This window comes from Urocampus carinirostris, chromosome 14 (genome assembly GCF_059441175.1).
Source record: "Urocampus carinirostris isolate Australia breed hairy pipefish chromosome 14, RoL_Ucar_1.0, whole genome shotgun sequence".
NCBI lineage: Eukaryota > Metazoa > Chordata > Actinopteri > Syngnathiformes > Syngnathidae > Urocampus > Urocampus carinirostris.
In genome coordinates, this window is record NC_142362.1 from 35,791,256 (window position 1) to 35,816,471 (window position 25,216).

A 25,216-nucleotide genomic window follows, 5' to 3' on the forward strand; every position below is an offset into this window, starting at 1 on the left:
AGGGAAGGCTGCAGTTACCATAGGTAATAGTTCTTTTGAAGCTAAGGGCGGATATTGTGACTGCTAAAGCCTAAATTTTCCTTATCACAGTAAACATTAAACAGCACCGCACACTTAACAAGATAGTGATCAGAGATGGCATTAGGATACGGTAACACTGTAACATTTGAGGCTACTACGCCACAGGTCAGAACAAGATCTAGAGTGGTCCCATCTTTAAGTGGGCACATCAACTATTTGATTGAAACCAAATGTATCAATCAGTCAAGTCAAGTCATTTTTATTTGTATAGCCCTTAATCACAAAGAGTCTCAAAGGGCTTAACAGGTTATTACACAGACTATTTTTTGACTTAAAAGCAATTGCAAGTGAATTTGATGGGGAGTTTATGTGAACATTTAAATCACCAATAATTACAACATTGTCCGCATAAGTTACTAAGTCTGTTAACAGTTCCGAAAATTCATCCAAAAAATTTGAGTATGGTCCAGGTGGGCAATACACAACAACTACATAAATTGGTGTTGACATTAAGGATCTCTTAACAAGTTCTTCAAACATTTTAAAAACAGTAGGGGTACCAGGAATAAATTTCAACTTACCTTCCGATATAAGAGCAACGCCGCCACCTTTTTTGCATGGTCGTGCCAAGTGCAAACTCGCAAAGTTAGGGGGAGAAGCCTCATTTAACACTACAAACTCATTTGGTTTAAACCAGGTCTCACAAAGGCCAATAAGGTTAAGATTGTGTTCATCAATGAGGTCATTGACAAGTAAAACTTTGGAGGCTAGTAATCTAATATTCAGAAGGCCAAGCTTCAGCACTGTGGACTGAGCTGAACCCTTTCCCGAGTTTTGAACCTTAGTGGTAACCTCCACAGTATCATACTGCCAGTCCGGGTCCTGTGCCTGGCATGACGGCAGATGCGGCCCGAATTCCATCCCACAGGAATATTGTTGACAGGTGGAGTAGCAGGATGACTAGTGGTAGAAAATAATGTTATTTCTTCTCCCTCCTCACCTAACAAGGGAGAATCAGAGGTAAGAAGCACAGAAGAAGATGCTATAGAAAAGTACAGATCAGGGTGTGTGGTGCAGGCAATGGAACACTCTAAACTACAAAAACTATGTGAATTGCATGAATCTACCATAGCACTAGTTAGCTCTAGCATTACAGACTCCACACCCGTGGTTACAGGTTCACTAATCACCTGTGACCTGGCCTGCACTAGTGTACCCTGTCATGGAAGGCTTAACAGTAATCTATATTTTTAGAAAGAGTGAGAGCACCTTCCCAGTTAGGGTGAAGGCCGTCTCTCCTCAGCAGGTCGGGTCGGCCCCAGAAAGCAGGCCAGTTATCCACATACCTAAATCCCTGCTGATTACAGAAACTTGCCAGCCACCGGTTTAGCGAGACTAGTCTGTTAAACCTCTCATCATTGCCTCTCGCAGGCAAAGGGCCAGAGACACTTACTTGATGCCGACTCATCTTGCTGACAAGATTACAGGTCCTAGCAATATTTTTCTTTGTAATCTCAGATTGCCTCATTTTAGTATCATTAGAGCCGACTTGAATGTATATGTATATTAGTGTAGCTAGCCCTGTCCTGGTGTCTAGATTTGCATGTCAGTTCCCTCAAATTAGCCTCAATGCCGGGTGCTCTGGCCCCAGAAATACACATAACCGTGGCTGGGGTGTTACGGGTGATGGAGTCACCTATAACTAGGGTGTGGGAGCCAGTAGACCGGGGTGGAGTGGGACTAGCTAGGGGGCTGAACTTATGTGTCTGAATTGGCTCACCGCTATCAGTTTAGGGCTAGTGCTAAACGGACTAGCAGGTTCGCTACAACCCACGCTAGCAGTGGTGTCTGCGGCACCTAACATTTTCCTTTTAAACTGCTCTAGCTCACGGACACGTCCCTCTAAAAGGGCTACTTGCCTACGGAAGCGGGAGCAACCTTTACAACAACCCATACTCACTTGTGAGCAGTCGGAAGCCGAACAGCGTCTTAACAGCCGTGGGAGGGGTTGCTCTTCACCAGTGATCGGCAGCAGCGCGACTGTAAAACAATTGTGCGCAGCACTTACCTTACGCCAATTGTGCGAGATACTTACCTGAAATTTTTCAACTGTTAGGAATAAAAAATCTCAGTCCAGAATTCTGCTCTAGTAGGAATCTGAATCGATCTCGTAGTCGTGACGACCTGAGCAACACAAAAATTCCCGCCACTCGATGATAAAAAGTCTCTTTGTCATTTCCATCAAAAGTTATGATTTTTTTTTTTTAAATAAATGCAAACCAAATGCTCTCTTTGGCCACTAGAGAGGGTAGTGTTGAGTTTGTATAGCGTGGTAGTTGGTTCAGGTGTGAAACTGCATTCACTTAACAAAACCAGGTAACACATCAAATGCCTAGCTTGAAAATCTTTTTCTCCATTGTTTGTGAATGAAAGAGTTGTCTTTATAAAAGGTCCCTTGTTATCCGTGATTATAATATGTAATAATGCAGTCAAAATGAGAAAACAATACTAAAAACCGAAGTTAAAAATTGGAGTTGACATTCTCTTACTGATCTGGCCCGCGTCGGAACAGAAACTCTGGATCCGGCCCCAAAGCCAAACCGAGTTTGACATCCCTGCACTAGACAATAAAGCAACATCTAGTGACCAAATATTGCACAGTGTACCTTTTAATTCTGAAAATAGTGGTACGTGTGTTGATGATGAGTAAATAATATGCATAATTAGGAGTCAGAGCAGACTTGATAAAGATTTTCAGTGAAACACACTACGTGTACTTTTTGTTTTATGGGGTTGGTCACCTCACTGGTATTTGATGATTGAATCCTGCAAGCATGTTGACGCCAATCCTCTTTTAAACATGCTGAAATATCACCATTAATGTGTTTCCTATCAAAACAAGCCCACAATGTGAGATGTAGTATTTTTACTGGAAATAACTTGACAAGCGCTTTCATTTCACATGGTCAGTAAAAGCAGCACTGTTATCTCCCCACCGTCTTTGATTTGTGACTTTGCAATCTTTCTCTTGCAAGATAATCCCAAATTTTAAACTTGCAAAATGTGTGGAAATAGTACATGATTTTTGCATAAAAATCTTTTTGCCTACCTCCAAGCAGAAATTAGCAGAATGGATTCGCTGTTCACTACAATTGATGTTTGTTTTGGAGCACGGGATTTGCCATTTTGAAAGTGTTGTGTTCCTTAAATGATATCACAGCTCTACAGGAAACAAGCCAGATGGGTCAACTTTGGGACTAAATTTCCCAGTTCCCACGGGGTGTGCATTATATTGCAACATATTTGCATACTTGTGGGGAAGAACACTACATGTTCTGTGCCTAATTGAAAAAAAGAACATTTCTGTTTGGAAATACCTCTAACTCATTCAATGCCAGACGTTTATCTCAAATACAAAGTGCGGGTGCCTGCCAATTTTTGCCATTTTGAGTCATTTTTAAAGGCCTGGGGAAAAATGTGTATTGTCTCTACGTAGACATAGGAAATATCAAAAGAAAGCTTAGACTCTCATATTGCATTAGAAAGATGTCTGTTTCTAGTTTTTACCATTGTTAACTAAACGGCAATTTTTGAAAATACTCGTTTAAAAAAAAAACTGCTTTTTGTGAAATGATGCATTTTAACAGAACTTTCAGTTCTGTACTTTTTTATTTTTGCATTTGTGATAATTCCAATGTCTAATCTATGCTTTCGATAAACACTACTGCACTTTGCTTGTAAGTTAGCATTTTATTGCAAGAACTCTGAACTTATGCATGAACGATGCATGAATATGTGCAAGAACCTTTTCAGCGCCCGGTGTTACCGGTGACGTTGTCACACTATTTCGGTCACCATGGCGATTGCATTCCTGCGAGATGCACTGAAGGGCATCCCCCTCTGCCCCGATGATAACGAAGGGACTTCCTCATCTTTTCACTTCTCTCACTCACTGCTTCACTACCTGCTTGCTAAATGGGGCCACCTAAACACATAAATCGCTGGATACAGAAAGCAACACTAGGAAGTGGGGGCTCCCTTGATGTGTAGAGAGATCTAATGGTGATTTATCATACTGTAAGTTTTCCCAGTGGCTTGATACTTACTGATGAGCTGCGCCACACCCTTAAAAATTTATTTTTTAATAAATGAAACAAAGCAAAAATGTATTTTTACATTTTGACACTCATGGAAAATGCTTCTGATAAAGTATCTTTATGTTATTGGACTGAATGTGGTAATGTAACATCCTGATATTGAGGTGTGATGTTTTTGCAGGATTACCCCTCCCTGGCACTTCTTGGTGAGAAACTGTCGGAAAACAACATTTTCCTCATATTTGCTGTCACTAAGCGGTTGTACGTCATTTATAAGGTAGTTTAGTTCTTCCTTTAAGTGTTCTGCCTAAAACATCTGTTTTGTAATCCTCCAAATTCAGTTTTTCTTTATTTAACATATTCAATAGGATTTTACGGCACTTATACCAGGAACTACAGTGGAGATCCTTGACCAGGACTCGAAAAACGTCATCCAGCTCATCATCACAGCCTACAATGTGAGTTACATGTTTTCTGTTTTGGCTACATAAAATAAAGATAAAATATATAGCGACAGGTTACATACTAGAGCAGTAGTTGAGAGATGAGGAAGAATTTAGTTGTTAGTGAAAGCGTGTCCCTTTCCTTTGCCAGTGAGACGAATTTAAGTGTTTCCCCTATTGGAAAACGCACACAGTTTGTTAATAAAGCTCCTATTAGGACACATGCAGTTTCTTACATGCTGGAATTCTCATCGTGGTAGGAACTTGTGTTTCCCAACCTTTACAGAGCCAAAGAAAACGTTTTTTCTTCAAAAAATGTGGTGGCACAACGTCCATCGACAATGTTTAAAAGTTAATTCCTGGCAACAGTTTCATGTTTGTTTGTTTTTTTGTTTGTTTTTTAACTTAAATTATCACGTCACTTAAATAGTCGATATCAAGTTTTTCATATTACTTGTGGTGGCAGGTTATTTGTTTTGGCCAATATTTTTGCTGTAACTGAGGATTTTACTGTGTTTTTGATCAGTTTTTAATTTTTACTATATTCCTTCTTTAATGAAAACAATTAAAATCAGCTGAATTATGTGCAAAAACGTTTTCTTTATTTTTATCCAAGTTTTTATTTTATCTTAAACTGCTGCATCAAAATAAGTTAAATGTATTGTACCTCTTGAGCAGAAAATAAGCATAGTAAATAAAATATAAACTTAATCTGCATTGAACTGCATTTGCTTTGTTCTTACCATCATTGTGATCGAGCTTTGCCTTAGTGAAGAGTAAAATTCAGGGGTAGAGGGATTAATGGCATTAAGCCTTACCCTTAACCTCCCTTAAGTTTTTTGCCACGTGGGTGTTTGAGATTCACTTCCTGCCTCAGTTGAATTAAGTTTTCAGGCCTTTGGGTGGGACGGACAGGATTTGTGTTGCTGGAGCTTGAAAAAAACCACGTTTGACTCATGGCCTTATTAACATTCCAGCTGCCAAACTGCATCCCTCGCACTGCGACTGCAGGACATTATTGTGTATCCGCCTGGTTTATCTTCGAAGCAAACGGAAGCTCAAAGCTCCTTCTAGCTGTGATAGTGTGAAAAGTTCAACTGCTTGCACGTGATGATATCAAAATTTGTTTTGATGTTTATTATTAACTTGGAATATAGCGGCCTGAATGTATTTGCATCCTAAATATCAGTTAGATTGGCCAGTACTCAGTTTGACAAGTTATCACAGTTTTCAATATATGAGTTTGATCATTTCTTATTTTGAGATATACGTACATTCTTTGCTTGCCTGCTGTATTTGTTAGTGATGCATTTGTTGATATTCTATAGAAAATGTTAATGTTAGTCTGCATATGTCGTTAGCGTTGTTGGACATAAAAATTTGTGAATGAAGATGAAACTCTACATTCTGGTTCCTCAATTACAACCTTGAGGTACTGCTAAGATGACTCTTGGCTGCACCACAGTTTATGCAGCAGATGGGAAAGTCCTAAATATAATAATACATTGTATTCCGATGCGCCTTTCAAGACACCCAAGGTCGCTGTACAAATTTGTAGGACACAACAATAAACGAAGAGTAAAACAAGCAAGTAATAAATAGCCAAAAAAACACATTATTGTTAAAAGGGGCGGTGTGTGAGGCATATGGTCAAGAAAAGGCAACTCTGAAGAGGTGAGTTTTGAGTCCGGATTTGAAGGTGGACACGGTTGCAGAATTTCAGAGGTCAGGCGGCAATGTGTTCTGAGTATTTTATCAATTAGTCTTTCACAAATCTAGATTATAGAAACAGGCAAACAGGAATTCATTGACCTCAAGATATAAATTTTGATGCTAACTGGTGAGGTTAGTTTTAATATCACGAGTACAACTTTAAAAGGAAAAGACATGGCTTAGAAAAAGATAATTATGTCCACAGTGCAGTTATGATTTGAACCGCATACAGGTTTCTGGTACTAATGTGGCGTTGGTATACCATGTAATTATGATTTATATTAAACAACACTTATATGGTATATGCTGTTCTTGCTTGTAATCATATTCGATTTGAAGTTTATAAATGATGTTATTTTTCTCACTATAAAAATGCTGTGTGCGGTGTGTGTGTGATATAATATAATATAAACCGTGTGTATTACAAAGGTTAGTCTTTGTATTTTACTTCTCTGTTTGTTTGAGAGTTGGTTTGTGTATTACATTTTTGAAAAATAAAAAAATACATGCTGGTCGCCAAACCGATTCCATATTGTTACAATCCTTGTAATTTTAATCTATCCAAAATTTGACTTTTGGGTCACAAGTGGTGATCAATTTAATTATTTTTGTCTTTATTTTTTTAAAGCATTACAAATTCTAAGTGATTGGTATGACACAGACCACATATTGTTTTTTGTAGGTGCTGATGTTTTTGTTAACATCTATTAGAAAATACTTAAAAGTTGATGTCCATGTAATTGACTGCTGTGGGCTAAAATGATAACTCAACCAAGTCAAGTTATGTTTATTTGTATAGCCTTAAATCACAAAGAGTCTCAAAGGGCGGCACAGACCACAGTTTATTGCAAACCACAGACTATTATGACACCATCCCCTGATCTAAAACCTACATGAGGGCAAATAATACACAAATATTGTCAATACAAAATATAGTTTATTCATATGCTATAGAATAAAAGTGTTTTTTAAGCTTAGATTCAAACAGTGCCACTGAGGTTGCATATCGAATCTCAGGGGGCAGAACATTCCACAACATAGGGGCCTGAATGGAGAACGCTCTCGAACCTGCAGGTCTCTTCTTGGCTCTTGGCATCACTGGTAGACCAGCATTTTTAGAGCAAAGGCTCTGGACCGGAACATAAGGGGAAATTAAATGTCAATGTATATAGTTTTTTCATACTTTATTTGAAAATATTGAAATACCAACAAATTCAGAAATGGGTAAAATTTTTATTTAACATATAATTGTTTGCCTACTTTTTACATATCTATGATCTTAAACATTCTGACTGATCCTTTGAGATTCAACATGTCATTACTATTTCTTTGGACATGCACATTGTTTCTTGACGTTCTCAGTCTTGCAAAAGTCGTGACACAGCAGTTCTCAGAATCTCCATTTGAACTATTTATCTCTGTCTCATAAAACCTGTGAATTATTTTCTCAAAAAATAAAATATATGCCTTTTGTAAATGTAAATGGCCTGCATTTATATAGCGCTTTTTAAGTCAATGAAGACCTCCCAAAGCGCTGTATTTAATCCACCACACATTTCCTACTCCTGAAAAGGGCTCATTGTTTAATAACTGTTGGTGTATGAGTTTTCGCCAATGTCTATTACCTACATTGTGAATAATAAAGCGCTTTATCCCTTTTACACATGAACTAACCGATAGCAGCGTCAGCCATGCAAGGCAACTACCAGCTAACGGGAGCATTAGGGATTCAGTGTCCCCAAGGACACTTCGGCATATAACACAGAGGAGCCAGAAATCAAACCTGCGACCTCTTGATCCCAAGACGAGGGCTCTGCCTCCTAAGCTAATGCCGCCCAATGCCTTTTCTTTCTTTTCTGAGTTACTTTGGATTTGTAAGTATTTATTACTGCCTCCCCCTGTGGAGATTCAATATAAAAGGTCCTTGCAGATAATATTTGGCCAAATGGTTGAATCAAACATGACTAACAATCTATCTGCCAATGTTGGATTCTTTTTTTCAGTTTCCTGCGAATTTCTTGTTTTTTTTTTTCGGGTGATATTCATGCTTTGTTGTATATCATTGTAATTTATATTTTCTATAGAAAACTACACACACGCATAAAGACAAGATGTCAGTTAAAAGTTCTTCATCTCAGTATGATGGTGACTATAAGGGATCACATAGAATTGTGTGAAAAAAAAATATAAATGTACTGTGTATGTAGTGTTTAGTGTACGGTGTTTTTTCAGATGGAAATTCAAGCATCTGACCTATAAGAGTAGGCCTTTATTTTCTCACTTATTTCTGTTAAATCTGTACATGTTTTTGCCTATTTGTTCCCCTTCCAAGCAAATACTAGTCACAAAACGTGATCTTACAGATCTGTTGTATTTTGGCCCTAAACAGAACATTCGATCTAAAGTGGAGCTTACAGTGTGGGACCAACCCAAAGACCTCAGCCTGTCTTTCACCGCCACTTGCCAGGACGGTGAGCCGCTACCCGGCCTCAGGAAGTGCGCGGATTTAAAAATAGGTGACACGGTGAGTCCATTTCTATGCTCTCCTTTTAGATTTATGAATATTGTATTTGCTTTTGGCATGCTGCAAAGTGGCTTTGCATCCACCCAGTTGCAGCTATATGCTATACGATAAGAAACTTTAATCTCAATGGATATGACCACCCTGTCCTCTGACTAATCTATTTACGAGAAATTGTACTAGTTACACCAAAACCCGAAGTTGGAAGTGTCCTTGGACATGATATGTCATGCAATATTTCAAGCCTGAGCTTTGCAACACCCTCAATAAAGCATATGCTGAAATTGTTACACCAGCCAATTTAGTCATCAGATGACATCACTCACTTTTTCGGCCTGCCAATGCTTTTACGACTGACAGATGAATTCAACTAACATGGAATAAAAGACCATTAACTAAAAAAAGTAATAATACCTATAACCAGGGTTGGGCACGTTACTGAAAAACAGTAACGTGATTAGTTTCAGTTCCTAGTTACTTCATTTAAAAAGTAATTCAGTAACTCCAGACACCAAAAAGTAGAGCATTACTTGGAAAGTAAATATCCAGTTACCAAATACCATTTATACTTGCATATACAGTAAACCTACATCATATAAGCTGACACCCTAAATTTACTTTAAAATAGCCACATTCTAAAATAAATGGAAAACGTACAGAAACCTGTGGAAGCAGTGAACCCATTTATATTTCTTGCCTTGTACAACACTTAGCCAAGACACTCCACATCCATTTTGTCTCTGGGCTTCAAAATCACTCAAAGATCTCCTTCATTTTTGGGTAGCAGCCATATTTTGATCCAATGTTCTCTCGTTTGGCCTTAGGCGCAGTTTTCAATTATGTATCTTTTTTTTTTTACAATCTTCTGACATTGTTTTCATCTACACCAAACTCTCTTGCAGCTTTCACGTTGCTAGTCAGCAGTACAGGATCGACTTTTCCTTTTTCTCCAGGCATGGTGAACTGCAAAGATAATTTACCGAAAAAAAACGATCAAAATTCAGCATACTTTTATCGTAAATTCTGTGGCCGCATGCACCCGTTAGCCACATTGGTTTCCCATTGGTTGATTGTTCCTGTACAAGAAATGCCCATGCACTGCTTACCATTTGCTATTGGTGACACACAACCAAAAATGTGCACATATGCTGACCACTTGGTTTAAGTATTTGATTTTATTTTTCCAGCATATCTGCACGTATACACAGTATTGAGAAAATCTTCATGAGGAGAAATTGGCTGCCATAATTATTCAAATGTACTCTGTTGGTAAACATAATCATGCCCACCTCACAGAGTTTGTGACAGTAAGATCAGGGGTTTTATGTGACATTGTAGGTGATGCAGGAGAATTCAGGACTTAAAGGACACTGGATGATCATATGTGATCTGCATAAGTAACTAAGAAAACACTAACACACCATGTAGTAACAACAGTAGTTTATAAATTCTTTAATTACACGGTACAGTACTCATTACTGAGAAAGTTGAGTGCGTTCTAGGAACACGTTCAATTGTACCATGTTTGTCTTTACACTGACTATACCTAATAATTGGCATAATTGTTCATATAAAACAAATATATGATGCTGATATTCAAAGCTTTTCAAAAAATGTCAAAAGCGAAACAAGGTACACACATCTTCCAAAAAGTCAAGTTACTATGAGACTTCGATTTGAATGAAGGCCTAAGGAGCCTTTCTGGTAGATTTTTTTAAATCACCATTAATTTGTAGGGTAAATGGAGATGTCTGTTTGGTCTTGACCTTCCTGTTTTTTCACTGTGGGTCCCGCTTCCCGCACAATTTGTTTTGTACACATGTTGTCCCTCCATCCCATGTTTTTTCTGCTGTGTGTGCAAGTACACGTGTGTGTCTGTTTGTGTCATTCAACATAACAAAAATCGAAATAACTGTATTTAATCCACCACACATTTCCTACTCCTGAAAAGGGCTCATTGTTTAATAACTGTTGGTGTATGAGTTTTCGCCAATGTCTATTACCTACATTGTGAATAATAATAATACAGTAGAAACGCATAACGAGTGCTGGGCTGAATGCAAGTAGGAAATCATTTCTTAAAGGGGCAGTGTGTATTATTTAGCGCCTCCTAATGGTTAAAAAAATAACTTTATTGATCAGAAAAACATTAAAATTGATTGAAATAAGGAGCAAAAATATATGAACTATCATAAACATGCATTTTTAAATATGCTCATAGGTCGAGAGATTAGTATTTATTTTATATATAATGAGCCACACCCAAAGAGAACTGACATAATTGTTTGCCATCTTGCTGCTACCGGTACCCAAAAACCTCAAAAATGAAGAGCAAAAAATGAAAAGTAAAATGTTGCTATTTGGTCACTGACTCTGTAGTTTGTTTTCTTCCTTGTTCTTTGTACCACTCATTAACGGCTGTCACTAACAATTATTTTCATAATCCATGAATCGGTTGAATTAATTTTTGAATAATCGACAAATCGGATTTCTTAAAACATTTCTTAATCTCTTCTTCTTTATTCAAATAATATAAGTTTTGGACCGATAGGAAAACAGTGCGCAAACCAACAATATTCAACAATAAATAAATCCAAGTGTTTGTCAATTAACCTGACGTTAAACAAAAATACATTCAAATATATACCATACACCTGCAAATATGTAAGATACACTTTTCCTACCACCTTATCGAAGGATCATAGTATATTTAAATTTATCATTCAGAACGAAAAAGCAATACATTTCATTTCATGTGTAGCATTTTACTTTCCCCCTTTTCAAAATGTTATTTTGGTTAAATCTTTGAATATGATAAACATACCTAAAATGAAAATATCCATATTATATATAATATGCTTAAGAATCTGTCTCTTGCGCAGAGTTAAACATTTCATTATTGTGATTTTTGTTTTTACTTTATTCACTTATTTTCAGATATTTTTTCTCCTATGCTGCATTTTCTATTCTCTTGAATATTGTTCACTTTATTTTATGATGAACTGGTCAAACTCTACAAAATTAAAACTTTCATGATAAATTTTGTTTGTAATGATGCAATGTTCAATTGGGGAAAAAAAGATTTTAAAAAATGTAAGATAACTTTTTTATAAAAAACGGTTTTGGCGCCTTCTGCCGGACCAAAGTGATACTCCAATTCTCAGCGTCACAACGGAATTGTGTTCACTCTTGTTTGCTTTGATGTGGCTCATAAATCACGTGGTACAACGAATCGATGATCTATTTAGTTACCAATATTGGTAAGATCTTGGGCCAGAGCCCGAACCTGGCCTAAAATTCTGGCTGGGTTCGGGCTTAAAATGTCAATCATTAAGACGGGCCAGGCTGCGCCGGGCTTCTCTTTTGTTTGTTTTTTTTGTTGTTGTTTTTTTTTCCTTGAATTTGGCTGTGAAAAAGTGTACGAGCCCTAGATTTTCAGAATAAAAATTCAAGTTAATATGCATTTTTGCTCATTATTTAAACCAATACTATTATGTTCTTCAACGAAAGACTTTTTTACCACTAGGTGATACTCAATGATACAAAATGTCAATTTAACAGTTTCGTTTAAAGTGCCTGATTAAAAAGCCTGATGGGCCAAATGTGGCCCACGGGCTGTAGTTTGCAAGCCCCTGCTCGAGTTAGAGTGTAACCTATCATGATGTAGAATTCTAATTACTGTTTTTGTTTAATATCCTTTTACCTGACCATTACATTCACATGCATATTGAGAGAAAACGTTTGGGAGTTTTTTTTTATTTCAAGAACTTGGCCCTCTTCTGAAGCTTGTGTCATTTAGCCTTATTGTTTCCATTTTCTGGGACAGTGTTGGGATGGCAACGGATAGCGGCTGAGGCCACAGTTGGGAGAATCGTTGTTTTTGCAGAAAAGCACCAATGAATGGACAAGAGACAATCGTAAGAGTCTGGGATCCGATCTTTTATGCTAACAAATGAAAGGAGGCTAACAAAGAATTCTTCCAGCGGCCAAATTGTAACCCACAAGCTTCTGTGGTCTTTTTTTTCCGTGGAGTAAGATTCTGCATGTCAATGACTTCACACAAAAGTAGGCTAAGGAGTAAAGGTATTGTTAAACAAAAAAACCTCTTGGCAGTTAGAGGAATTCTTTCCTGGGCATCAAAAGCAAAGCAAATGTTCTTCTCACAGTTGCACTGAAAGCAATAGTTTTCTCATCAATAAAACAATTATTGTTTAAATAAGTCTTACAATATAAATGAATTTTAAAAAATAGTGTAGTAATATGACAGGGGATAAGTATCTTAAATTTTTATACTTGTCTTTAATTTTTTTTTTTTTACATCCATTTTTTTTACTTAAACTGCTGGACTTTTCTGAAATGTAATTTGTAGATCTCCAACGCACAAGCTAATGCCAATTAGGAACAAATGTGATTGGTAACATTGTAGTCTAAAATATGGGCAATACCTCTCTGATTAAAAAACATTACACTGTTATCAAATATATTTTATGATTATTGCTTTTTTTTCTTCACAAAATAAGTCCAAAAAAAAAGAATAGTATTTAGAATGAATTAGACAATAAATCGGTCTGTAATAAATTATTAAAACAACAATAATATCGCATATAAAAAAACATTTGCAAGTAAAAACATGCCATTATAATTATTCAAATTCAAATGTGTGTTTTAACCGTCATTAACCTTTAACATTTTGAATATGAATTGAACTTGAACCGTTCTGAACATGGCGTTTTGCCAAATATTTTATCGTATCATTGAATTTTATCTGCAGCCTTGGAACGGAAAGACACAACAGAAGCAAATACAGTGAAGTAGTGTTTTATAACCAAGGTTGAGCAGATAAAGCGTGTTTAACACTCCCCTCAGTACATCTGCAGCATTAACTAAACAAATGTGAAAGTTGAGCGTTTTAATTTACTAATGCATATTTAAATGTATTTATGTTTGTATTTCCACTGTAATTTTTATGTTTTGAATATTGTTGTTTCTGTATTTCTTGTTGTATTTATTCATATTCTAAACATATTGATTATATATAGATATAAAGTTTGTAGTTTAGTGGACATTCAAAATAAGGAGAAAATATGTAAATTCATATTGAACTTCCAAGGAGAACAGGGGAGAGCCAAACCTCAGATAAGAAATGCCATCCTTTTCTAAAAAACCCTCCCCTGATCCCTTTCTATTTATCAAATTTGAATTTTGGATAAAGAGCTTGTAAATGCTTGAAATTGTAGCCATGTCTTTCAAAAGGTCGCTTAAATAATAATGCTGACACTGCTCTCTGGCGGCTTCGCTTTGCCATTGCATTTCTTCTTCCCTCTTGAAAAACTGCAGCTGGTATTAGTTTGTACAGCTTTGTCCTATACAGAGTCACTGCTCCTGACTGGTCCCACCCAAGAGGACAGGTTCATGCTAAACCTAAACAGGTTACTACTATGAAATGTGTATTTCTGTAAGGATTACAGAATGTATCACTTATGGACATTTATTATGGGCCACGCAAAAAATTATGGTATTGTTACCTTGTGGTAAAATGTAATGGGAAGAATTTCTTGCAACTGAAAATGTAAGTTAACATATTATTGCCATTTTTACCCAACACCTATGTCGGGAGAGATTTGTTTCGAAAACAAATCTATTCACAATTTACTCAAGATCCAAAAGTCTGGTGTCTTGATAAATGCACACCTTATTACTTCTTTTAAGGTACTGAAAAAAATGGAAAATTGTATTTGTAAGTCCTTAAAAATTGCTTGAATTTGGCCACGCAGAATTTATACAAACCATGGCGTGATAATGGCAAAGGAATGCAGATGGTAAAGAGACAGTGTAAATAATGTTACTACTAGATGTCACTGTATGGTGTAGTGCAACGAGACTCAAATTGACCAAAACACACCATTTTACTTACTTACTCTTTTTTTCCCAGCCTTTTGAGGGTTTTGGGTCCCCGTAGCAGCAAAATTGCAGAAAATGTTGTCAGCTCCCTTGGATGTTTATATGACAGTTCATGTTTTTTGCTTCTAATTTAATTTGATAGAGGTGCTAAATAAAACACACTGTCCCTTTCAAGAATATAATTTAAAACTTGGGTAGAAGGAAAGAGGGTGCTCGAAAGAAATATTGAGTTAAAGGACAACATTAGAATGACATTTTTTGTCAAAAGCTTTTTTTATTGAATCTATGGTAAATGTTTTGAGTACATTCTCTATATAGTTGTAACTTATTGACACATTTTCAAATATTTAGTCCCCAAATGATACAGTCCACAACTGTATTTCCTCATTGACTCTCAGCACATGGCCTGTGTTTTCTACTATTACGGCAAAGACTACTTCCCGCGTATTTCCCCTCATTGGACTCTTGGCAACCCCCTCGATTGTCCTTATGAAAGTCATGAAGCCGGAGTCTTCCGCGGGATTCACATTTACACTAAATTTAATTGTGTGTCTTGCTCATTAGCTTATTAGGGATAAGGAGGCGGCAAGGGGGAAAGGAATGTCCTATCTGCTCCATGTGACGTAACCACTTCCTGTGTAGCTCGTGCTGGTTGCCATTCAAGCACTGACAGGATGTGTTAAATATACTGTGTAGATGTGAGCCCGAACAGCTTTAAGCAGGGGCGATTCTAGGTTCTGAGCTTTGGGGGTACTGAGCACCCAGAGCAGGGTTGGGCAAACTGCGGCCCCCGGGCTACTTCATCAGACCAGCCAAACAAAAATGGTCAAAATATGATGAAGATATACAAGATTAAAATATAGTACTACTAATAAAAAAAACTTTCAGGGGTGCCAACTTTGTCCCCATTGTCCTTTTTTTATGTCTTCAACAAAACACTACAAAAATACTACAAAATTACAACAAAACTAAATATAAAATTTTGTGCTTAAAACAGGACCCTATCATCATTTTGTCTTCATTCTGAGAGAAAGAAATTTTGAAGAAATACTACAGTAATACTATGATACAAAGTTCTTTTACAGAAACATTACAACAGAAATAATACAAAAACACACCCACGGTAATGTAAAAAAAAATAAAAAATAAACACTACAAAGATACCAGTATGGAAATACTTGGTATATTTGTACAGAAATTCAACAAAAAAATGCCACTACTGTAACACTATAATACAAAATACTGCTATATTTTTAAAGACAGAAATACTACAAAAATACTTAGACAGAAATATTACTACAGATGTACGGTACTATAAAAATTGTACAATTAAAATACTATGAAAATCTGACTCCAGATATACTATAAAATAATTCAAAATAATGATATTATAAAAGTACTACAGAAATGCTACAAAAATATGACTGCAGAAATACTTTAAAAATAACACAGGAATACAACTAAAGTAATACGACAAATATACTACAGAGATTCTAATATGGAAATATCACAAAATACAACTGCAAAAATACTACAAAAAATATTACATAAATAAAACTACAGTAATACTATAGCAATACTACAAAACTATTGACAACAAAAATACAACAAAGATACAACTACAGTAATAGTAGAGATCTATTACAAAAATTCTACAATAGAATACTACAAAAATACTACTGCTGAAATACTACATCACAGTGCTAGGAATGAAATGGACTCAACCATTTAAAGGCGGCAGAATATTTGACGGTAAAGAGAGGAGTGTATGAGAGTGTGATTTTAACGACTGTGTTGTATAGTGCAGAGACTTTGAGCCTGAATGCAGATTTGAGAAGGAAATTAAAATTTTTTGAGATGAAGTGTTTAACGAGTATGTTAGGAGTGACTAGATTGGATAGATTGAGAAATAAAATTGTGAGAGACAGAACTGGAGTAGTAGTGAAACTGAGCAAGCATGTGGATATAAGAGTACTCTGTTGGTTTGAACACATTGAGAGGATGGATGAAAAACGAATGTTGAAGAGAATCTACAGAGTAGAAGTAAATGGAAGAAGACCAAGAGGAAGGCCGCAATTGACGTGGATGGATGGTGTTATGAGTGCACTGGAGAATAGGGGTCTAAATGTAGTGGAAGCTAGAGCTCTTGTCGGTGATGGGAATGAGTGGAGAGCTGTTGTGAAAGGATAGTGGGATGTTTGGACGCTTTCTAAGGGATTGGTAGGGCACCTGTTTGATGCGGCAGGGGTAAACCAGTGAAAGCTGTTGGGCCCTGCTGTTAAACACAAAAGTATGTTGTGTCACCCTGACCCGAGTGACATGGCTGCTTTTTTGTGTCCCATTTCATCTGGGGGGACAAAAGCATGACCAACTTGGGTGCCGAGGTGCTTAACTTGTTTGGGTGCTTTGGCATTTGGGTTGGCCATGGTCACATTGTTTGTGTTTTTTGTTACTCTTTCCTTTTTTCTTTTCTTTGTTTTTGTGTACGTGTTTGTCTTGCTGTCGGTCACCCCTCTCGAGGGATATGACCAGGGTAGATGGATAGATAGTGTTGTTCAGTTGTTTAGTTTTACATTTTCTTTTTTTTAAATTTATTTAATTTTCGGGGGTTGTTTGGTTTGAATTTGGGAGAGCGTGAGCGCCTTCAAACGGGCTGGTTATGCCTATGGCATCTAGGATGCAAGTTTGAGCTTCTATCCAAAATGAGGTGTGTTTTGAGTTGGGTGATCCTTCTTCCTTCCTCTGAGCTATCAGATTTCCACTTTGTTGACTCATTGGATGAGCCGCACCCACTGGTCTAAACATTATGACACAGTGTCAGTCAGGGTCATGTGTAGTTCACTGTGCACGTGTGCCAGCTTTGTTTGCCTATAGGGTATAGTCCTTTTTGTGTGTGTGTAGGGGGGATAATCATTTTGAATTACTTTATGAATAGGTGGGTTCAGCAATTTCTCCAAGGTGTGCTAATAGTGTATGAAAGAAGGGCATATCATCATAAGTGGGTGCATACAGATTGACAATTTTATAAGCTTTTTCTAATATATTTGCTTCGACAATAATAAATCGACCTTCCTGATCGATCATTGTTTGATTTAAAGTAAAATATATTTTCTATGGAGAATCATTGATGCTCCTCTCTAGCTACTGTTAAGTGATGAAGAGTAAAGTTGACTGAAATTCATGTTAGTAAGTTTAAAACATATTTTAAGACATAATTCAGAAAAAATACCACACCCGCTCTCCAGACAAAACCAAGTTTTTCAGCACATTTTATTTCACTGTGTCACGTAAGATGATTTGATTAAATTTATGAAATAATAATGCCAGAGCCTGTGTCCCATATCATCAAAAACGGTATATGACTTTAAACTTGTTCTCACTCTTGCCGTTACATAAGATCATTGAAGCTCATTTTGACCTTAATTTTTTTCATGAATATTTGTTTCAATACTGGGTGCAAGCAGAGTTCTTTTTTGTAAAAATGTCACAAAATACTGCAACCAAGGATACCAACGCATTTACCTTTAGTGCAGACGGCGCTTGGCAGAGAAGCAAGTCCACCCCTACTGCTCACCCAATCCAATTGTTTTGTGTGCTTGGCTGGTGTTTTTGTGTTTAAAGATCATGTGGGTTTTCATCATAAAGTGTCTTAACAATGAACATAGGTTGTTTATGAGTTTCCATTTATACGATTCCTTAGCGACGTACAGCCAAAACGGGGTCTGTTGGTGGGACACCTTGACTGGAAATTGTAGTCGGCAGAGTACCGAACCCTCCACTGTACTTATCAGAATTGGTGAACCCGGGAAGAATTTTGCATCTCTACAATTTTATCTCCCGGCCGTATGCATTCATTTAAAGAGCCGTATCTGGCTACCGAGCCAAATGTTTCCGACCCATGCCTTAGACTTGGACACAAGGGCTATTTATCTGATGCCTTAAAGTTTAAGTAGGGTATTTTACAATCTAGAAGACTTACTTTGAATTGTTCTTGTTGAGTCACTCTTCTAACTTCATGCATTAGTTCAATCATTTCTCCTTTATTTTTCTCAAGCTTTTTATAATTTACTCGTTGGCTGCTCAGTACCTAGCTACATTTTTAGGGCTGTTTTTTTTTTCTTGTGTTCTCTTGTTTTTTTCCGCACTTAATTCATTTTTTGACCCACTGTTTTATTTTCTTCTTTTATTTTAAGAGATCTTAAGAGATTTAACATATGTTCAACAGGAATTGATTAGGTTATTATGTATACTGTAGTATTATTTTGCCAACGGCATTCCTCCGACCTATTGTACTCTAGTCTTGTTATTTACATATTCTTTCTTTTTAAACTATTCTATATAATTACCTTGTATTATACACTATAAAATCTTTTTTACTCTATTCTTTTTATTCTTTTAAATCTATTATATTATCACTATTGAGAGTTCGCGTGTCAAATGATTTCTTGTATATATATATCATTTGAATATATCATATATCATGTGAATTTCCCTTCGGGGATGACTAAAGTATCTAATCTAATCTATCTATCTATCTATCTATCTATCTATCTATCTATCTATCTATCTATCTATCTATCTATCTATCTATCTATCTATCATGTTTATGGTTTATACTGGCTGAATAAATACAATACATGGTAGTCCAAGGTGAGCAAGGGAGCACACTTTCCACCAATAAAGACCTGGATGCCCCAGATGTCTGTGGTTCTTTCAGGTCAAACTTAATCCGTGGGTTCTGTGACTTCTTGATATTCTGGAGGCGAATGCGAAAGTTGATTATGACCAGGTCATGATCGCTTTCCACGTGAGCTCCCGGATATGTGTGGGTGCTTGTTGTCTTGATTCCACTCTTGCATGGTTGTGGGATCATGATGTATGAACCTGACTGGTGGATTCCATCCGGCTGGTGCCATGTCCGCTTTCTGGAGTTCTTGTGGTTGCGTTGCCAACGGTGTTTGCCAGGACCAAGTTGTTTTACTTAGCAAGTTCAAAAAGCCTTGGTCCCTTTTCAACTCTCCACTGAATCAGTGGTCCACAACAACCGGGCCGCGGACCGTACAGGGCCTCTTGCAGTGAATTAAGGCTGATTATTATTATCACTGTTTTTTTTGGCCTTGGCCGCAAGAATGTTTTCAGACACTACACGGTTCCATGGTCCAGAAAGGTTTGGGGACCACTACCTTAAATGAATACCTCTTTAACAGTACAACCAAATAACCCATTTGCCTAAATGGAATAGTGTCAAAATGTTATTTAAACCACAACAAAATAATCTATCTTTTAAATTGATTAGTATTTTTGTTCCTCATTGTTATTCCAGGTGTCATTTAACGTAAGTGTGGAAGCAAGGAGTTGTCCTCTTCATGGCACCGACCACAGTTTCACTATCAAGCCGGTGGGCTTTAAAGACCGCCTGCAGGTTGCTGTGGAGTACCAGTGTGAATGTGCCTGCACCAAGGCGGCCAAAATTAACAGCACCATCTGTAGCTCCATTGGTAACTGCTACCTGTCTGTCTATTCCATCATAAATTGTTTTGGTGAACCACATTTTTCACTTTGCTTTCATTATTTTTTCACCAATTTAAAACAATTTTTGAGGATACACAACCTTTCAAAAGTTTGAGGTCACCCAAACAAGTTTAAAAAAAAAAAAAAGTCACTCTTATCTATCAAATGAGTTGTCAAATGTCTGATCTTTTTCCCATCTTAATCTCTTCCTCTTGATGGTCAGCCTCAGATATTGCTTTTTTTGCCACTCTACCTTGAAAGCCAGCAACTCAGTGCCTCCATTTTTCTGTAAATATTGACACTGGTGTTTGCTGGTATTACTTAACCAGGCTGCTAATTGAAGAATCAGAGACAGTAATGCACTCCCACTTCTCTTTCTACTCAAGTTAGAACCTGTTTGTGCCGTCCTCTAAAGGGAGTAGTACACCCCTTTGTAGGAGATCTTCAGGTTCTCTGCATTTTCTCGCATGAATAACCTTCATTCCTTAAAACAAAAATAGACTTATCAATTTTCACATTTAAGTTCTTTTTCTGGCCATTCTGAAAGTTAAATCAGACCCACAAATGTGATGCTACATAAATAATTTTGATTTTGACAAAGTATGAGTAACATTGCACGTGGTTGTTTTTCAAGGCACATACAAGTGTGGGAGCTGCCAATGCGAGCCAGGTTACCTGGGGGCACGCTGCGAGTGCCAGGAAGGGGAGGCAAGCAGCATCTACCAGAGCGCTTGTCGAGAAGCTGAAGGCAAGCAGTTGTGCAGCGGGCGCGGTGAATGCAGCTGCAACCAGTGCCTGTGCTACGAATCTGAGTTTGGCAAAATCTACGGCAGCTTTTGCCAGTGCGATGACTTCTCGTGTGCCCGGCACAAAGGCGTCTTGTGCTCAGGTAACATCTTGATACTGTCCAACAGAGATAAAATCGGGGTTATGTCCATCTCATATAAGCAAAGCAACATCCCTTTAATTTGAATATATTTGCCGTTTGAGTATGTATATGTAGTATTTCATTTAATACTAGAGTTACAAATCCTACAATGGGTCCTAGGTCTTGTAAGTTCAATTACCAATGGCGTTTAGAACGCAGAAATTTAGGGCTGGGATCACAGGGTCGCCCTTGTAAATGCATGTCCTGGCCAGTGTTTTCCAATCTTTTTTGAGCCGAGGAACACTATTTTTATTTTTTAAAAACTTGCAGCACATCATCTGTCAAATGTTTAAAACTGGATTGCCAGTGCCAGCAGCAATGGCGAAGGGTGTATACAGATTATTTATTTTGGTTTATAATTTTGCCGTAATTTGGTATTTGATTATATTTTTAACCTGTGTTTAAATGTTTTCTGTACTATCTTGTTTTCTAGTAATATAAACATCATATTTTCCACGCTATTGGGTGCACTCACAAACATGAGTCTTGTGCGATATATTTTTCAAATATAAGGCGCACAGGGCTTTTAGGCCTGGAAAAAAATTACAGTAAGGGCTAGAGTTGCAAAAATTGAATGCGACAGGAATCTATCCTGGATCACGGCAGGGAGAGTGCCAGATACTATCCACTATACTCTTCGGGATACAGTCGACACATGAAACTGCACTGGGTTTTATGTCATTATGACCCTACTTTTAGTCACTATACCACGTTGTTGATGATATTATTTGGCTGGGAAAATGTTCTCGCATGTAAACCAGTCCTTGGTAAGTCAAGTCATGTTTATTTCTATAGCCCTTAATCACAAGAAGTCTCAAAGGGCTGTACATACTATTCCAGACTACAGACTATTGTTACACCATCTTCTGATCTAAAACCTACATAAGTACCTACAGTATCAAATCACCAACTCCCAAAGTATTTATGAAGTGCACAAGATCTTGAACTTATTGAAGAGAAAGATATAGTGGGTAGTGATTTGGTCGTCCTGAAAGATAGACTTTAAATAAACGCATGGCCACACTAAAACTGCTAAAAGAAATACGTACGCGTAACACCAATTAAACATGTGCCTAAACCACAATAACTATTTAAATGTGAAGATAACAAAGATTAACATACCTGTAATGAAGATGAAAATAAAACGGTTTGAAACCATTCACTGTACATTAAAGCAGTCCTTTGACCTCGGACACTTTTGTATTTCGCAATCATTTCCTGCTTTAACTCAATCATTGTCACTTTTCTTTCCCCGTTTTACTAACATTCTTGGGACCTATTATTCTGGACAAAATAAGGCAATAAAATGCAATAATTCAAAAAAAAAAAAAACACATGTGGTCCTTTCAAACAAATCCAGGCAAAAAATAATGGAACTTATTTTATTTCTGTCTGGCCGAGTGGTTAGGGACCCTTGCTCTAAATCCAACCCCTACTGCACACATTGATGTTCGCTTTGTGCCATTCCTAGTAAACACAATGCCCGCCTCTATTTTCTTAGCACAACAAGTGAAAACAAGGCCAGACACTCAGATGTGTGTTGCCTTCATTAAATGTTAACAGTCCAGTACATGTTTTCTGCTCTTTTATACTGGTCACCAAGCATGAGGCCTCGATGAAGCTCTAATTACATAGCAGCTTCAAAAGAAAATCTATTATAAGGGTCCGTACGAGGGATTGAAGTCGTTGAAAACGCTTGAATTTTGATGTTGTGTTTTGAAGGATTGCAAAGTGCTTGAATTGTGAGCAAGCTTCCACGGGTCACACAGTCTGAGCATCTCTCAAAATAACGATGAGCAACATGTGAATTTCCCTGCGGGGATGAATAAAGTATCTATCTATCTATTTATCATTCCTGCATGTTGTAATCCAATAATTATCCAACATGTCCAAAACCTGAGATCATATCAAGTTACATAGTTTTAAAAATTTTATTGAACTGGCTAATATCTAAAAGGTTGCACAGCCGACACATGGCAGTTGTTTTTACAACAAGATTTCCATTTTCAAAAAAGTATCTTTTGTTACATGATACTAACATTTTGTGGATTTATTGCATAATACAGAACTATATTTAATTACCCTTTTTATGAAAGTACATTATTGGCAAAAAATTTACTGTTACGTGTAAATAATTTGCAATGTATTTGATTGCGTAACACGAGCGTTCAGAGACCCCGAAAAACATGTATTTTTTCTGCTTTTTTGTTGGTCTTTTAACTTTTTCTTTAATCTTTTGCTCTTTTAAGTCTTTTTTACTAACTTTTTGTTTCTTTTTTCGTATTTTTGTACTTATTTTTTTCTTGCCCTTTTTCTTTCTCTAATTTCCTTTTTATAAATGTCACCTTTTCTCTTTTTTCCTCACTTGCCGTCCTGTGTTCTAGAGGCCTAAAGTCCTTCTAGTTTTAACCTGGAATTACAATTCAGCATAATGTATTTTATTTTTGTTTTACGTCTTTTATTTACTTTAAACGTGCCATTCAAACTATTTATTTGACCACCTGGCTGCCTTACTGAAAATTTACAGGTCAATTTTGGGTTCATGGTTACTTCACTTAATTGTCCCCTAAGGGTAAACTGGCTCACTTTGTCAATTTTCACTCTTAAGACGTGACTCAACTTGACCCAATTTAACAAAATCCTCTGGCACAGCGGTTAGAAAAATATAAGTGCAACTCCCCTGTTTTGCCCTTATAATCAAAGCTCAGACCCTTTCCGTAAATCTGATTTGTTAGCTTGATGTATGTTTGCCCAAAAAGCTGGTTAATATCGTAACTGAATTGTTTGTTGAATAGACGTCCAAATTCAGTTGCGGGGATTCCCTTAGCAGTGTTTTGTAGCGGTGCTTGGGTGGGTGTTTAGCTTGCAGCCATGGATGATTATGACTTTTACTCGGGGGTGCTGACAGACGCTTTGCTAAGTCAGCAGGCTCCATTCAGTCAATCATCGCTAAAAATATCAAAGACAAGAACTGCTATTTATTTATTTTCCCCTTTCATTTTAAAACACACGTTTAGTTTGATCTGTGTTAACATGTGTAGACAAACACAACTGGAAAAGTGTGGACTTTGTTACCAATTATAATGTCATCTACTGTCCTGGCATGCATATTGCAAAAAAAATCTCAGTTCCTACAGTGTTGACACACCTTTGACTGCCGTTCTGAATGCATTATCCATTGTTATTTTCTTTGATATTGTAATGATCATCTTAAAAGTACATTGTGTATTATTTAGAGCCTCCTATTAGTACAAATAAACGTCACAAGAAATATATTGATTTGAATAACAAGCAAAAATACATAAAACATCTTAAGAAATGTGTATTTTTTAAATAGTCATAGGTTGAGAACTTAGTATTTGTTTTATGCAACATGACCCTCACCTAAAAGGAGCTGACATTGTCCGCATCTTGCTGCTGTGGGTACCCAAAGACCCAAAACCTTGCGAAATGTATAATGCGGTTTGAGTGTTGAAAAAAAGTGCAGCGCAACTTCCAATTTTTCCAGGGATAAGTGAATACTGATATAACAAATGTGATTAACTTGATTCATAACTAGAAGAAATTCTGTAAGTTGTATGAGATGGCAATATGCTTGCATCCTGGAGTAGTCGGACAAGGCTGGGCATGTAAATCGGAAGATTTTTTTTTTCTCACTTTGAGTATGGTTTGTTTCCTTTCTTGTGCTTTGTAGCACTTGTTTTTAGTTGCACTACACAATGCAGCAAAATCTAGTGGTCAAAATGCATACACTGTCTTTTTTATTAACTGAATGTCCAGTGTGCATCAAAGCGTTTCATGTGTTTGCATTGTAAATCTGGTTACTGCTTACTGTAATAGAAAATAGTGCGCATAAAACTTGCTGACTCGAGGTGCTGCTCTAATATTTAAAGGTTTCAGTTCTCTAAGAGACTAAATGTTCTCTCAACAACACTGACACAGTGCCTTGACTCATGAACATGTCTTGACTCGTGCAATTTGAACAGCTGACACACAAATAGGCAGGAATATTACTGAGATATCTGGGAAACGGAGTCAACTCCCACCAAAGTCGGTTGAAGTTGGAAACTAGATACTTAAT

At 36.9% G+C, this 25,216-nt stretch overlaps 1 protein-coding gene across 1 annotated transcript in view; it reads left to right on the forward strand.

Moving 5' to 3' along the window:
* Positions 1-25,216, forward strand: part of itgb5 (integrin, beta 5) — a 69,335-nt gene that overhangs the window by 18,563 nt on the left and 25,556 nt on the right. The window contains exons 7-11 of the mRNA XM_088353591.1: positions 4,300-4,395; positions 4,487-4,576; positions 8,664-8,798; positions 20,020-20,194; positions 20,842-21,096. Of these exons, the coding sequence (XP_088209717.1) occupies positions 4,300-4,395; positions 4,487-4,576; positions 8,664-8,798; positions 20,020-20,194; positions 20,842-21,096 (751 nt within the window). The remainder of the gene's footprint in view (positions 1-4,299; positions 4,396-4,486; positions 4,577-8,663; positions 8,799-20,019; positions 20,195-20,841; positions 21,097-25,216) is intronic.